Source organism: Artemia sp. Qi Xiang Cuo, chromosome 18 (assembly GCF_049724085.1).
Source record: "Artemia sp. Qi Xiang Cuo chromosome 18, ASM4972408v1, whole genome shotgun sequence".
Classification (NCBI taxonomy): Eukaryota; Metazoa; Arthropoda; class Branchiopoda; order Anostraca; family Artemiidae; genus Artemia; species Artemia sp. Qi Xiang Cuo.
The window spans coordinates 43,281,990-43,298,258 of NC_142811.1; the positions used below are offsets into that span (position 1 = coordinate 43,281,990).

A 16,269-nucleotide genomic window follows, 5' to 3' on the forward strand; every position below is an offset into this window, starting at 1 on the left:
CAACACTGTTCAAACATCACTTGTGTATTATACAGTACACAATCAACCCATCTCCTCCCTAGACATTTTTCAGCCATTTCTGGTTAAGTTTTTTTTTTTCTTAACAATTTTAAATTGACAACACATCAAATTATATTTTAAATTTACAACACTTTCCAAACGTCACTTATGTATTATACACTACACAATCAACTCATCTCCCCCCAAAACACTTTTCAGCTATCTCTAGTTATATTTTTTTATTTCTTAACTATTTTACTTTGAAAGCACAACGAATAATATTTTAAATTGACAACACTATCAAAACATCACTTGTGTATTATACAGTACACAATCGACCCATCTCCCCCCAAAACACAATTTTTTTATTTCTTAACTATTTTAAATTGACAACACTTCGAAGTATATTTTAAATTGACAACACTGTCCAAACATCACTTGTGTATTATACAGTACACAATCAACTCATCTCCACCCAAAACACTTTTCAGCCATTTCTCGTTAAATTTTTTTATTTCTTAACTATTTTAAATTGACAACACATCGAATTATTCGCAAATACTAAACTCTTTTTTTTCCACCTTAATAGGATCAAATTTGCTAATGCTAAACCCTTTTTTGTAAATGTCAATCAAACGCCAAGGAACGTAATCTCGCCGAACACGTCAAACTGTTTCCAAGGCAGATTGGCTTTTTAAAATGCACGTGTAAGTTTAATGACTCAGGCATGGGTTTTCTTGTCCCGTTTCATGGACCGTTCATATTGCATACACTTTTGACCATATTCTTGTAGGGTTGAATGTATGGTTGAATCTATAGTTGATATTCCCTATGCCCTTACTACTTTCATATTATATTAGCTTCGCCTACTGGGAAAGCCCACTAGAATTGCAATGGGAATGACGGAGGTTTTTGGGTTGACTCATGACAAAGAATGTCCACTGGACTTATATACAAACTGGGGGACAGAATTCACTTAGATTCAAAGGCTAACGAGTGACTTAAGCCTAATAGTCTAGAGTCTTAAATGGGCTACCGAGTCTTAGGATTGACACATGATTGATAAGTCCCCTGGACTCGTATGCGAACGGGTAGACCTATCGTTTTCATACTGTTTGGGTAAACGGCACGGGTAACAAGGGGCGAACTAGCTAAAGGGGTGAACAAGCGACCACAGTTTAATAGGGCCAGCCCTCCCGTCTAGAGTCTCAGGTGAGCGACTCAATTTATAAGCTCAGACAGTTACGCTAACAAAAAAAATAATTAAAAATTGGTTGAACGACAAAAGAGTTTTCCTCTGTTTAGTTCTCATCTCCCCATCCCCCATCCCCCTCACTTCCTCTTGTTTGTTCACTCAAAGAGGTATTGAGGGGTCATCAATACACCTTAGACCAAACAGTAAAGGTCATGGTGCTTGCGTGGCTGGCTGCTCAGCCAAAAGCTTCTTTTCTGAGGACACGACGAAGCTTTTGCATCAATGAACGAAGTGTTATAGAAAGTAAATGCCTATATTGAAAAATGACACTAACTTCAAATTTTTAATAGTACTACAATGAAAGCTATAGCTACAGTCCAGCTAATTTTTGTTTTTTCATGATCATATACACCTAAGAGTGTGACAGAATATTACAATCGCGAAGATTACCCCCCCCCCCCTTTAAAATTACTATCTGGAAAATTTTCAATCATAAAAATCTAACCTTTGAAGAATTATAGCCGTGGGTTAGCGCAATCATCCGTAGTTTTAATTTTTGGATTGCAATATCTCTTATTGGTATCTTTCAGGGAGTGTGATTTCCTTGCGTGAAATTCCCTAGGTACAACGTTTTGGTTGCAATATTCAATGGGCACCAAGATTTTGCCCTTCATAAGGATAATTTTATAATGAAACGAAGATCTCTCTATGAAGAAGGGGGAATAATTGCCTTCAATAGAATAAACAATGGCAAATAAAAAAGGCGTAGCTTTCTGTAACGACAGACATATACACAATTAGACACAAAAACTAATGACACTTTTTGCAATAAGAGAAAAATTTTTTAGTGACGCTCATTGATCCTGCCACCTTTTTGAACGACATAAGAAAATGGTGACTTGGGAATTAGATTAATATCAACTCCGATTTCAAAGTATAAATTCAAAAGAATCAACTATAGTTACTTAGCTAGGTAAGCCATGTTTAAAAATCTTGTTTGGTTTTAGTCCACTTTAGCACCGATCTCTAATTCCGGTCCAGTTGAAATCAGCTGAAATATGATAGACAAGACAAGACAAGATCTTTTATTGACAAAAATACAAAATACATGATAAGTAAATTTCTAAACTGGTCGACGGAGAGCAGGGCTCGATGTGTCGGCCATAAACAAATATAAGAAAATGCCGAAATAACAAATACAGGATATAAAAAAACAAAAACAAAAAACATACTGGGTAGGAGATAGCAGAGGAGGCCACCCCAGCGCGAGAACACTACAACACAATTCATGCTAATATCTATTATTCATCACCATTTTTGAAATATGTTTTTTTTTTTTTTTTCAAAGAAAATCGGCTCTCGAAACTTGGGAACATTTCTACTAAATTAGGTTTATTTACAATATGATGATATTGCAAAATAATACCTTTTTTCATCCTTATTTTCAGCATCTTGGCCACTCCTTCTTATCGAATGCCTCTCCTATTGATATGACCGTCAACGTTTTGACGATGGGATACTGGCCAACTTATCCTCTGTGTGAAGCTAGGTTATCAAGTGCAATGGTTCAGCAACAAGAAATTTTCAGCAAATTTTATCTGTCAAAACATTCAGGACGAAAGTTGCAGTGGCAGCATTCCCTGGGGCATTGTGTCCTGAAAGCTTGTTTTCCTCTTGTAAGTACACTATAGTTATAAACTTAACTGTGTTTGGGTTCAGTGGTGGCCATAAAAGGAAGCGGGGGGGGGGTCCTCACTAGGAAGATCAAAATGCATATCAAGTCTAAAACCTTGCAACATTCCAAATAAATTTGATAATTCACTGAGAAACATATCTTGTCTATATCCCCCCTCCTCCCTGTTGTGTAAAAACGTTTTTAGCCACTCTGGGGTGGAATTTGCAATGGTTTCTTTGGCTATAATATATAAGCAGAGACAGAACACCTCTTCCCTTTTATTGCAAAAAAAAAATATTATCAATCTTAATTTTGCAGTTCTCGTTCAAGTATTTCAAGTATTTTAAACGATTCCTTAAAATTAAATAAAACTTCTTAAACTTCTGTAACTTTTTTTTTAATTGTTGTTTAAACATGTCAAATAGTCTTGACAGTCTGCAAATTCAACTCACGCAAAATCAACCGGACAAAACTCAGCTGGATAAGTTCACGGAATAGTGAACACAGCATGAAAAATTAATTCAGCAGAAAAATTAAGCACTCAACCCACAAAGGTAAACTCGCAAATCTCAATCCAGATTTCAAATCCGGAAAAAAAGCATTTTAACAATCTCATTTAAATAAAGCTAAACGCTGCTGACTTTAATCCAAGCAAAAAAATAATAATAATAAAGGGACAGAACTTCACCTCACAGCAATTTCATTCTACCTGGTACAAAGCTCAACCAATATAGAATTAAAGAAATCCAAACAAGTTTCGACCATGGAATTAAAAGTTCATGGTAATCATAGCTTGAAGTATGCAACAGTCGAATAACTGAATTGTCTAGTCAAAATTAAATGAGAAGAAAAAACACAAAAAGTATCTTATTATAGATTTGTGTTTGAAATAAACTAACATCCATATTGCTAACTTCAACATTTCTTTCAGCGATACTTTAGGTATAAAAATATAAGCAATAAAATTTTGCCCTATTGTACAGCTCCATCCAGGGTCTGGGAATGCCGACGTTTTTCACTATTAAATTTAAAACTGCATTTTTAATTATACTGTTTCTAGGAATTTTAATAGAAAAGTTTATCTCTTTTGAGAACCGCAAGTTGGGCTGTCCTAGTTCTATTCTCCCATCCTCCTCATATCTATTGCGTAGTTTGTTGCAATTACTTTAAAATTTTACTCTACCCTGATTCAGTGTGGTCCAGCAGTTAAAACCTACCCAGTTCACACAGCGGAGTGTGTGAACTGTTTGCTTCGAATGATTTTTGCCGGATTAAATTGTGCATCCTTTGATTTCTGTTGTGTTGAATTTTATGTGCGTTGGTGTTAAATTTGGCCTTGAGTTTTCTCAGGTTAAAATTTGTGATGTTTAAGGTCTGGTAAGTTGTTTTTTTGTTGGTTTATTTTCGCTAGCTAAGACTTTGTTGGGTTAAACTTGGCTTGGCTGACTGGCGTGGGTTGAGCTATGCCAGGTTTACTTTAGAACTGGTCTAATTTCTTGTGTTAATATAATTAGCATTTTAAAGTCCCTACCAGGGGTGCTGATCTACGTTTCATGGCCATTCAACCAGGAAGAACAGTGGGCGGTTGAGGCCAGCCATCTTGTGCTTTCACACGCCCTTCCTATTTACTGTCTCCACATTTCTCCATGTACTCATTTAGAGCTGGGTCGATTGTAGCTGAGGTTACAAAGTCACGCCAATGTCCCTATTTCCAAACCAAATAACGAGCGACACCAGGACTTGAACCTTTGTCCTTTTCGAACCATCTTTGTCCTTTTCGACACCAGGACTTGAACCTTGTCCTTTTCAAGGATTTCAAGCCTAGCAGGCTAACCATACTACCATATATTTGGCCTACCTGTCATGGCAAACTTTAAAAGGCAAGACAAAAAACCACAATTAAACGGCGTAAAGACTTTACTTTATAAAGATTGTTTTTCATGTTTTCAAACTTGGCAGAATTGCATATTTTTTGTATTAACATCAAACTCCACCAATCATCATCAATTTATACTATCGTCAAAACGAAAACCGGATGATAAAGATTCGCAAATTTTTTATATAGATAATTAAAAATCCTCGATTGTGGTAATATTAAATTGCGTCTTTGTCTGAGTTGATCGAAATCAGGTTTATATCCTGATCTCTCTCTCATATACGGAACATAATCATGTCCGTCTAACCAAAACTATTATCTGGCTCCATTATTTAGTATTTGGTTTGTATTCAATTATCCTTTGGTTTATTATTAACCCTAAAAATTTCCTTGGAGAGTGCAAAATTAAGAGAAACCAAATTCAAGGGTTTCCCAATTGTTTGACACGTATTTTGGCGTTTTCATAGTTTTGTTTAGTTTACTGGCCCGTCCCACTACCCTCAAAATGGTATTGGCTAAGGCTAAGAGTACGATGCTCTAAAAATCTTTTTTTTATCAAGTAGTATGAATATATAAGCGGCTATGTTGCCGAGCTGACCTGACTGGAATAACCGAGAAAAGGGGTGGAGATGCGTCTCTGCTTCTGATTACCATCTGACATAATCATTTGTTAGGGGGAGCGGGATCAGAATGTTTCTTTTTCTCATACGTTTGACAATATTTAACAGCATTCTACTACGGACTCATCTCATGTTGACTAGAGGCTATTGCAATTAATTCTCGTAGGGCTCTCCTCTCATCCATCTTAACCAATTAGAGGCCTGCCTTTTCCACTGACAAACCTATGAAAATAATTGCAATGACTTCTATTGGGTACGGGGGTAGTCAAATTGACGTCTGGGGAAAACCATTCAATTGCTAAGATTTTTGTGTTTTGGATTTTAATTCTTCTTTTTAGGGAATTCTCGTATGAACGTGGTCAACCTAAAAACGTGAGTAGCCAATCAAATTAGCTTCTGAATTAAAATTTGTCTGGTCAAATCAGGTTTATAATTACTATCCGCTTCGATTCGTACAGAAGTGTGTCGTATGTAAATTATTATTTACATATTCACAGTACGTGAGCATGAATTTCTGGGGGAGGGGGGGGAGGGGTAAAGCTGCAACAAATCGTAAAAACTTATCAATTATATGGGAATTATTAGAAATCAAAGAGTTCATGGTAACAAACTGTAAGTAGAGAGCGATGCGGCTCAATAGTAACCGAAACTCTGAGAAACAGAACCTTGATTATAATGTATCCATCGAAAGAATCGAATTTTAATGTTTATTCAAAATATGTATGAAATTCATCAAATTGGATGGTACCCATCAAAAGTTACGAGATTGGGAAAATTTGACCAATTTTTGAAAAAGGGAGAAACACTCCCAAAATATCAAGCGATTTTAATGAAAATCACTCCATCAGATTCAACATACCAGAGAGCCTTACTGTAGAGGTTTCAAGCTCCTATGTATAAAAATGTGGAATTTTGCATTTTTTTGCCAGAAGAAAGATCGAGGATGCGTGTTTATTTGTTTTATTTCTTTTGTTTGTTTTTCGCAGGGGTGATCATATCGAACCGGTGATCGTAGAAAATCGGAGAGGGCTCATTTGATCGGAAATCATAAGTTCTAGTGCCCTTTTTAAGTGACCAAAAATATTGGAGGGCAGCTAGCCCCTCTCTCATGCTCATTTTTTTGCCAAAGTCACCCGATCAAAATTTTGAGATAGCCATTTTATTTAGCATAGTTAAAAGATACAACAGCTATTTCTTTGAGGATGACTAAAACCCCCACAGTCCCCGGGGGAAGGGCTGCAAGTTATGAACTTTGCCCATTGTTTACATATAGTATTCGTTATTGGGAAATATATAGACGTTTTGAGGGGGGATTTTTCTGTTGGGGAGATCGAGGGGGGTGGTCACGTGGGAGGAACTTTTCATGGGGGAAAGGAATTTTCCATGGAGGGAGAACTGGATTTCCCAGCATTTAAAAAGCGATCAGAAATTTTACAAAAAAAAAATTTTCAGCTTAAAGTAAGGAGCTACATTAAAAATCTTTAACTAAATTTTTTTGGTACTTTTAAGAGAGCTATTTATCATAGGCAGCGCAATCGCGCTGCCTAAGTAAAGAACGATGTTGGTACAATGTAGTATTTATTTTTGGTCTTAGACCAGGGCACTTCGTATCGAAGGAGTTGTTGTAGAAACTTCGGAAAGGGCTCATTCGATTGGAAATTGGAGTGGCTTGTGCCCTTTTTAATAGCCGAAAGTGATTAGAAGGCAACTAACACCCCTTCCACGCCCACCATTTCTCTAAAAACATCCAATAAAAATTTTGAGATAGCCATTTTGTTCAGCGTAGTTGATTTCCACATAGAAATTGTGTTTTTCAGGAGGACACTCCCCCACAGCCCTCAGGGCAAGGGGTGTAAGTTATGACCTGGGGGCATGTAAGAACGATGTTGGCACAATGTATTGTTTTTTGTTTTTTTTTAGACCAGGGCACTTCATATCGAAGAAGTTGTCGTAGAATCTTCGAAAAGGGCACATTCAATTGGAAATTGGAGTGGCTTGTGCCCTTTTTAATAGTCGAAAGGGATTGGAAGGCAACTGTCACCCCTTTGACACCCATTATTTCCCGAAACACATCCAATCAAAATTCTGAGATAGCCATTTTGTTCAGCGTAGTTGATTTCCAGATAGAAATTATGTTTTTGAGGAGGACACTCCCCCACAGCCCTCAGGGAAAGGGTTGTAAGTTATGCCCTGCTGGCATATAAGGTTTTCATAGAAAGAGAAAGAGAAACTTCAAAAAAGGCTTATTCGATTGGAAATTCAAAGGGCTAGTGCCCTTTTTAATAGTCGAAAGTGATTGGAGGGCAACTAATCCCCCTCTCACGCCCACCTTTTCCCCAAACACTTCCAATCAAAATTTTGAGATAACCATTTTGTTCAACGTAGTTGAAAGTTCTGGAAACTAGGTTTTTTGCTCATTCCATTGGAAGTTGAAATGGCTAGTGCCCTTTTTAATAGTCGAAAGTGATGGGAAGGCAACTAACACCCCTTCCACGCCCACCATTTCCCCAAACACATCCAATAAAATTTTGAGATAGCCATTTTGTTCCACGCAGTTGAAAGTTCTGGAAATTATACCTTTGAGCAGGAACTCTTCCCCCCCCCCCACGGTCTTCAGGGCAAGGGTCATAAATTATGCCCTGGGGCATATAAGGTTCTTATTGAAAACTTTATCGTAGAAACTTCAAAAAGGGCTCATTCCATTGGAAATTCCAAGGGCTAGTGCCCTTTTTAATAGTCGAAAGTGCTTTGAGTGCAACTAACCCCTCTCTCACGCCCACGTTTTCCCCAAACACATCCAATCAAAACTTTTAGATAACCATTTTAATCAACGTAGTTGAAAGTTTTGGAAATTAGGTCTATAAGGATGACAGCCTCCCCCCCCCCCACATCCCTCAAGGCAAGGGTTGTAAGTCATGCCCTGGGGTTTTATAGAAAACGATGTTGTAGAAACTTCAAAAAGGGCTCATTCAATTGGAAATTGAAAGGGCTAGTGCCCTTTTTACTAGTCGACAGCGATTGAAGGGCAACTAGCCCCTTTTCATGCCCACCATTTGCCCAAACACATTCAATCAAAATTTTGAGATATCCATTTTGTTCAACGTAGTTGAAAGTTCTGGAAATTAGGACTTTTGTAGTCCTAAATTGTTGTAGAATTTTCAAAAAAGGCTCATTTGATTAGAAATTGAAAGGGCTATTGCCTTTTGCAATAGTCGAAAGTGATTGGAGAGCAATTAACCCCCTCTCACGCCCACCATTTCCCCAAACACATTCAATCAAAGTTTAGAGATAGCTATTTTGTTCAACGCAGTTGAAAGTTCTGGAAATTATGTATTTAAGGATGAAAAACCTCCCAGAGCTCCCAGGGCAAAGGTTGTAAGTTATGCCCTGGGGCATATAAGGTTTTTATTGAAAGCGTTGTCGTAGAAACTTCTAAAGGGCTCATTTGATTTGAAATTGAAAGGACTGGTGCCTTTTTTAATAGTTGAAAGTGATTTGAGAGCAACTAACGCCCCTGTCACGCCAACCATTTCCCCAAGCACATCCAATAAAAATTTTGAGATAGCTATTTTGTTTAGCGTACTTGAAAGTTCTGGAAATTAGGTCTTTGAGGATGACAACCCCCATTACATTTTTCCCCCATTACATTTTTCCATTACAGTCAACTAGAGGAGGTATGAAACTAAATTAACCACTACTATTTGTGTCCAGATTTTTAAAAGGGTGTAGGTTGTTAAAAATTGCTGAAAAATTTTCTCCAGCATACAATTACAGGCCAAGCTATAAAATCTTAAAAAACGAAAAGATTTAAAGTATTATTTTCTTTTTCCCTGAAAAGTCTATGTCAATATAAAACGAACAGAAATTAATTAGAAAAAACTTTTTCCACAAAATAAGTTCTTCAAAGAAAAGTAAAGAACTCCATTAAACCAAAAATGATCAAAAGTTAAATCAAATAATCTACCAAGCGTGAAACTACCACAAATCTGCATCGATAGATAAATGAAACCCAAAACGATCAGAAATTATAATAAATAAACGAGTCAAACTCAAAACGAGCAGAAATTAAAATGGGTTGGGCTCAAATTCCCTATGCCTTCCCATGGCCAGAACATGATTTGCACTTTACTGAAAAAATACAAATGAATGCGCATTGTCAGTTTAATATACATATGCTTATGTTTAGTAATCAAAATGTTAATATTATTTGATTTATTAAAGTTATATAAGTAAAAACATTTGTTTTTTCTTTTTACTGTTCGCTGTTTTATGTTTTTACTGTTCGCCTGTGTTCGCAGGTGGCTTGATGCTGCCATAAGTGTTGGAATTAGTAGCAGTAGTAGTTCACGTACAGATAAAACTTGGTATTATAGCGCACAAAGATTTTGCGAAAGTGCCTATATATCAGTAAAGATATATAAATAAATAATAAAAAAAAACTACCGACTCAGTAGTGGTTTTATTAATTATTTACCCAGTGTTGTCATAATAATAGTTCGTAATTTGCAAAAATTTTGCTGTCAGAAATGTGAAAAAATTTGGAAAATTTTGTATATGTCATGAGAGTGTTTTTTCAAGCGTTTGACCACACTCAAACTTGCTGCCTAGTTTTGAAGCTTATATCTCGTGACTGTGTCTTCAAACACATGTTTGTATTGCAAATTTCATAACAGTCATTTCCAACAAGCTAGTTTTTACCAAATAAGAACTAAAGGTTTTAAAACGCCATTATTTATAGGTGTTTTCCTTATATTTATTTCATTTATTATTCTAATATACATAGTTTGCATTAATACTAATGAATAGCAATGTTAGATGATAGAAAAGGTTTTTATGGGATTATTCCACTTTGCCATCTTTGATTGCTCCATCTCAGGATGTCTGAGAGTTCCTATCGTTGTTCATTCGAAATCAAGTCCGCCAAAATCCACTTAAAACTTTCAAGTATACTATATACTTCAAGCCAATGAATTAAATACAATATGAAATGGAATGCAGTAAAGTTTAAATAAAACTGATGAATTTATACATTTGAACCTGAATTTGATATACAAATTTTTGTACATTTTAACCGAACCCAAATTTTTAAATCTGTATGTGTGTGGCCAAATTTTTAAATCTGTATGTGTTTGCCATCTTTGATTGCTCCATATCAGGATGTCTGAGAGTTCCTATCGTTGTTCATTTGAAATCAAGTCCGCCAAAATCTACTTAAAACTTTCAAGTATACTATATACTTCAAGCCAATGAATTAAATACAATATGAAATGGAATGTAGTAAAGTTTAAATAAAACTGATGAATTTATACATTTGAACCTGAATTTGAAATACAAATTTTTGTACATTTTAACCGAACCCAAATTTTTAAATCTGTATGTGTGTGGCGGCAATAAAAATTATTGTTACGTTGAATAGGAAACCGGAAAGTCACCACTATTAAATGCTCGAGGAAAAAGTAGTTTTATATAAGTAAAGAGTGACTAGACAGACAAAAAAAATACCATTTACAAGAGGGGGCCTATAGCCTACTTCTCCCCTCCCCGGTTAAGTGTATTACGATATAATTCCCTTGGCTTGAAAAACTAATATTAAAAAAAAATGTAAACGTGAGATGGATTCAAGTCACAAATAAAGATATTAATCTCAATGTTTTCAAGTTTTCTCCAGTTTATGAGCTATATTTTAATATATAGGGACAATGTGCGCCTTCGCTTGATATATTGTTGAAAACATTATGAAATATGAAATAAATGTATTCGGTACTACTAAATTGATTGGCTATCTCAGAATTTCTATCCTGTATCAGTTAGTCCTTTCGAAGCAAAAGAAACTCCCACAGCCTTTTATTTAGCCCTTTCGAAGTAAAAAAAAAAACTCCCACAGCCTTTTATGGCCATTAATTTGGCATCATCGCCCCTTTTTGGGTGAACAACAAATCAAGTTACTGATCGCATTACAGGAAAAGCATGAAATTTTTTAGCGTCGAAGAGGTGACATTGAAATGTTCAGAAAAAGGGTTTTCCCTGACTTTGAAGGTACTCTTTTTGTAGGTATCTAATTACTTCTTCTTAGTGTTACCCCCTTTGCCAAACCAAACGGATTTTCCAATCCAAATTACTGTTTGCGGGTAACCTTAATCATAGGAAATAAAACTATATTTGTAATCACTGCGAAAAATAGAATATTATTGGCTGTACTCCCCCCCCCCTTGTGCGCTCTATTTTTCAATTCGAAGGGGGGACTCTTTCCTATGTGTACAATAAGACATACACCAAGATATTAGTAGGAGAAGGCAACTAAGCAAAGGAAATGTTGAAAACTTCGATTCAATTTAGCTTCCATTTGGACAGGGGTTGCTCTTTACTAGGTGTACAATAAAGCATACGCCATGATATTAGTAGGACAGGCAACTTGTTTATTTATTGGAAAACCCGTCGAATCAATACACAACAACACGGAGCAGTTAAAAAAAGGAGAAAAGATACAAACTACTGAAACTGAACTGACAGAGAAAACAAAAGATGGATCTGAAAATTCGAGAAGAAAAAACATTGCAAGTAAAACCACTGAATGAGCAGATGGGAACAGTCGAGTAAATCATATTTTCTATGTGTGCATAGCTATCTGTCTAGTGCCGGCAGCATGAGGATCAGCGACTTTGGATTTGGTTGTGACTTGCGTATTCCGGTGTCCACAGAGGCAGATGAAGCAAATATTTCGCAAGACGGAAACATATTGATCTAATTAAGTTCTGGTCAGTTTTATTGACAAGTTTTGAGAAGGTAGCATGTAGTACGTGAGGAAGAGCGACAGCGTTGTATAGGCTTGCAAGAACCTAGATAAACGAAGTGGTCAACGGATTGGAAAGAGCTAGAACCGAGGGTTATGATAGGAATATAGGAATAAATTTTCCAATTAGCCTAAATTGAACGATATCCGATCTTGAATGTTTGAAATGAAGTCCAGCTTTCTAATATTCAGCCTCTAGTATTTTGAGAATTTTAGTTATCCTCTGAAGAGTTCGGCTAAGGGTCAGGACGTCGTGTGTATAACTTACTAAAGACAGGTTAACAAGTTCAAGTTCCATTTATTTCCATAAATAACAAAAAAAATATCTCAAAGGGCTCAATGGCCCGTTATTTGGGAAACGACACAGAATAAAAGAATAATATTAAAACTTGACTTAAACAATACTAAACAATTTCTAATTTATAAATCTATAAGGAAAAGAAGTCAACTCATCGACCGTCCACACGAAACAGCGACCCTACTATCAGCCGACATAAAATAAAAAAATAAAATTTTCTACATCATCGATGAACCAACGCAAAAAAAAAAAAAAAAAAAAAAAAAAAACCATAAAAAAAATATAAAATATTTAATATTTAACTTTAATAAGAAACTGCTCATCTGTCTTTTAAAGGAGCCAAGTGTTCGTGACTGACGAGTCTAAGCAGGAACCAAGTTCCAAGCACGTTCCACAGGCACCACCACACCAAAGTCTGAACGAACCGAGGGAGGAGCCGGAATCATCCAATCGTCCCCGTTTTAAACTGTGTACAGATTTATTTCCTACACTAATTTAAGTAGTCCAGACAAACTCCAGGGGAGATCTCCACGGAAGAAATAATATATCAACAAGGATAGAAATATAAGATGAATATGTTTAATCTTAAGGAGATCAACAGGAGTGTGTGTAGCTGACTGGAGAACTTTTACCACTTTCTCATGAAGAACATGAACAGGAGCAAGTACAGAAGGAAATGTAGACATCCACACAGACGAACAGTAAGACATATCAGACAAAATGAGAGAGAAATATAAAAGACGGAGTATAGGAAAAGGAAATATACGCTTTAATTTATGGATGATTCCAAGTCCACGGGAAATTTTCACTCTTATTACTTGAACGTGCGACTAAAACAATAAACTTTTCTCCAGAAAAACTCCCAGAAACCGCAGATATCAATCCAAGGGGTAACTTTCTGATCCTATCTGTGTAAAAAGTTCAGTAATGGGGGGGCATCTCCAAATTGAGCGGGAAAAAATAAAAAGGTACCACTTTTTTACATGTTAGGCTGGTTAAGTTGTTTCAAACCAAATGATTTTCTTCCCAGTCTTTGCTTGAAGCTTTAGAATAAGGGATGACTCATGGAGAGTTGCAGCACCTAGAGTAGTGGCATCAGCGAATGCTACCAGTTCTTCTCGACTATCGGATGTGGACACTGACATAGTCTGAGAGTGAGATTTGTGACACAATCCACAGCAAACATCGGGAATTGGGGTGTTAAGAAGTCGGTAGAGGTCGATCACATATATCAGGAAGAGGGTTGGCCCAAGAATAGAACCTTGGGGTACTCCATTTTCAATTGGAATTTCCTTGTCTGTATCTTCCATGGCAATAGATCTGTCAGTAAGGTATGAATAGAACCAAGACAATGCTTCCCCACGCACACCATGATGAGAAAGTTTACCAATGAGGATCTTGTGTGTAAGGCTGTCAAAAGCTTTCTTTATATCAAGAAAAATGGCTGCAGGAATAAGATTAGAATCTAAAGAATGTCGTATAAACTGGAGAAGTTTATTAACAGCATGTTCTCTAGAATACTTTAAGTGAAACCCAAACTGATGTTTATAGAAAAAAAATTTTGCTTCAAGAAATATCACGAAATTTTTTAGCATTGACTTTTCAAATATCTTAGAGAACACTGACAAAAGAGAGATCGGCCTTTAGTTCCCACGATCTTCACAGTCACCTCCTTTAAAGAAAGCTATCACACGTGACAATTTAAGACGTTGAGGAAATACTCCTAGTTGAAATGACCTATTAGTCAAATCCTAAAGTGTGGTAATAATCTATGGAAGAATTTGTTCGATTACTTTAGCAAAAATTCTGCAAAAATCTTCTGAAGAATTCTTCAAAGACAAAACAATATTTGTAATGTCATGCACCATAACGTCCTCAAGAACCACTGATTTCAAGCACGGGGGGCCTAGGAACTGTTTCCAAGTCTGTGACACCGAGCAATGGGTAACGCTATTAGCAGTTGATTTCCCTATCTCCGCAAAGAATTTGTTCATATTTTGCCGTACTTGCTCTTTTTCTGTGATAAGTTGATCGTCTACCATAAGAGACTTAGGGAGACCTTCTAGTTTTTTGGATGGCCGACTAACTTCCTTAATCACATCCCACGTCTTCTTTATATTTTTACCGCAATCATCAAATGTCTTTGTAAAATATACTGTTTTAGCTCTCCGAATAATTGATTTCAGCATATTACGGTACAACTTAAATGCTTCTAATTTAGCATCACTTGGTCTGTTTTTGTACACTTTCCAAAGGTTCTGCTTCCTATTTATTGACTTGAGGACGCCCGATGTTAGCCAGGGAGCTATGGGTGTTGATATTTTTGATCGAGGATTCCTTAAAGGAGCTTTTAGACAATAAGCCGTGAATTTGTCCTTAACAGTGTCATAAAACTGGCCAAATATATCGTTATAATTGCCCAAATTAATATTTTCTGGTAATGAAAAGTCCCATGAAGATGTACTCAGATCTTCTTTCAATCTATCCAGCTCCACTGGTGAGCAACACAATCTCAGTGTATCCTGGGGGAATAATCTTTGCGGATTTTGAAGGATTGGAACTAAGGCTGCAACTGGCAAATGGTCGGAAGTATCAGAAAGCAGTACTTCGTTCTTAATGGAGTGTAGTGATGAAAAAATGGTGTCAATTAATGTTGTTGTCTGGTTAGAAATCATTGTCAGTATGTTTATACAAGGAGCTAATCCATACGAAATTAGTAGAGACAAAAGATCAGAAGCCTGTCTTGATGACGGTTCCGCAAGGTCAAGGTTAAAGTCGCCCATCAATACAACTTCGGATTTTTCAGCAAAAACTTTTCCAAGAACATCTTCTAATGTTTCCATAAATTGAGTTATAGACCCACTTGGAGAACGATATACTTCGCCTATTATTACCCTTTCCTTAGCGTGGATTGGGACTTCTATAAAAAGTGACTCAACTACCTTTTCATTATTTGTACATAAATTATGTCTTAGTACAGCCTGAAAATTATTTCAGTTGTAAAATCCGAGTCCACCTTTATGGGCCGTCTTGCGGCTAAGAAATATCGATACATAACCGGGAATATCCAAAAGTACCTGATGTTTCTTGCTCAAAAATGTTTCACAGAGACCGATAATTGCAGGGTGCGAATTCCTACATAATAATTGAATATCGTCAAACGAGGACTTTAAGCTCTAAACGCTTAGGTGCAAAAATAGGAATGTATTACCCCACTGAGCTCTTGAGTCCCGAAATCTCTGCTACACCAAAAACACACTATCCATAATTTTCTAAAAATTTTCATATAGATTCATATTGGGGGCTTTACCCACCGGATTATTTATAATCTCATTAAAATTAACTCTTCCAAATTCATAATCATTTAATTTACCAAGTGTTATGTTAGTATTAATCACCATCAGAGAATCAATCTCAACCACAATTAATGAGCGATGCCTGTGACAGAGAGCCACAGTGTAGTCGCTTGACCAGTGACGTCAGCCTCATAATCCGAATTAAAAAGGCTATTACACGAAGTTGATTATTTTACTCTGAAACAAAAAAAAAATAACAAGTAAGATCGCACAGGAAGGTGTAAATACTGAGGGTAAAGAAACACAAACAAAAGGGAAAAATACGAAAAGACAAATAACATTAACGAACAGCACATTTTTTTGAAGATATAATATACTGAGCGGAAACGAGCACTCACTAATAGTCAAACGTCTGAGTCGAAATCAGTACTATCCAAGAGGAATATTAGTGTAAGCGGGTTGTAAAATGCGTCATCAACTTTGATCCAGTTAGAACTAGAAGTCTTTTTAAATTCTAGC

At 36.3% G+C, this 16,269-nt stretch overlaps 1 protein-coding gene across 1 annotated transcript in view; it reads left to right on the forward strand.

Annotated features, from left to right (window-relative positions):
* Positions 1-16,269, forward strand: part of Cul4 (cullin 4) — a 252,089-nt gene that overhangs the window by 209,562 nt on the left and 26,258 nt on the right. Inside the window, exon 10 of the mRNA XM_089104452.1 lies at positions 2,644-2,871. Within this exon, the coding sequence (XP_088960578.1) occupies positions 2,644-2,871 (228 nt within the window). The remainder of the gene's footprint in view (positions 1-2,643; positions 2,872-16,269) is intronic.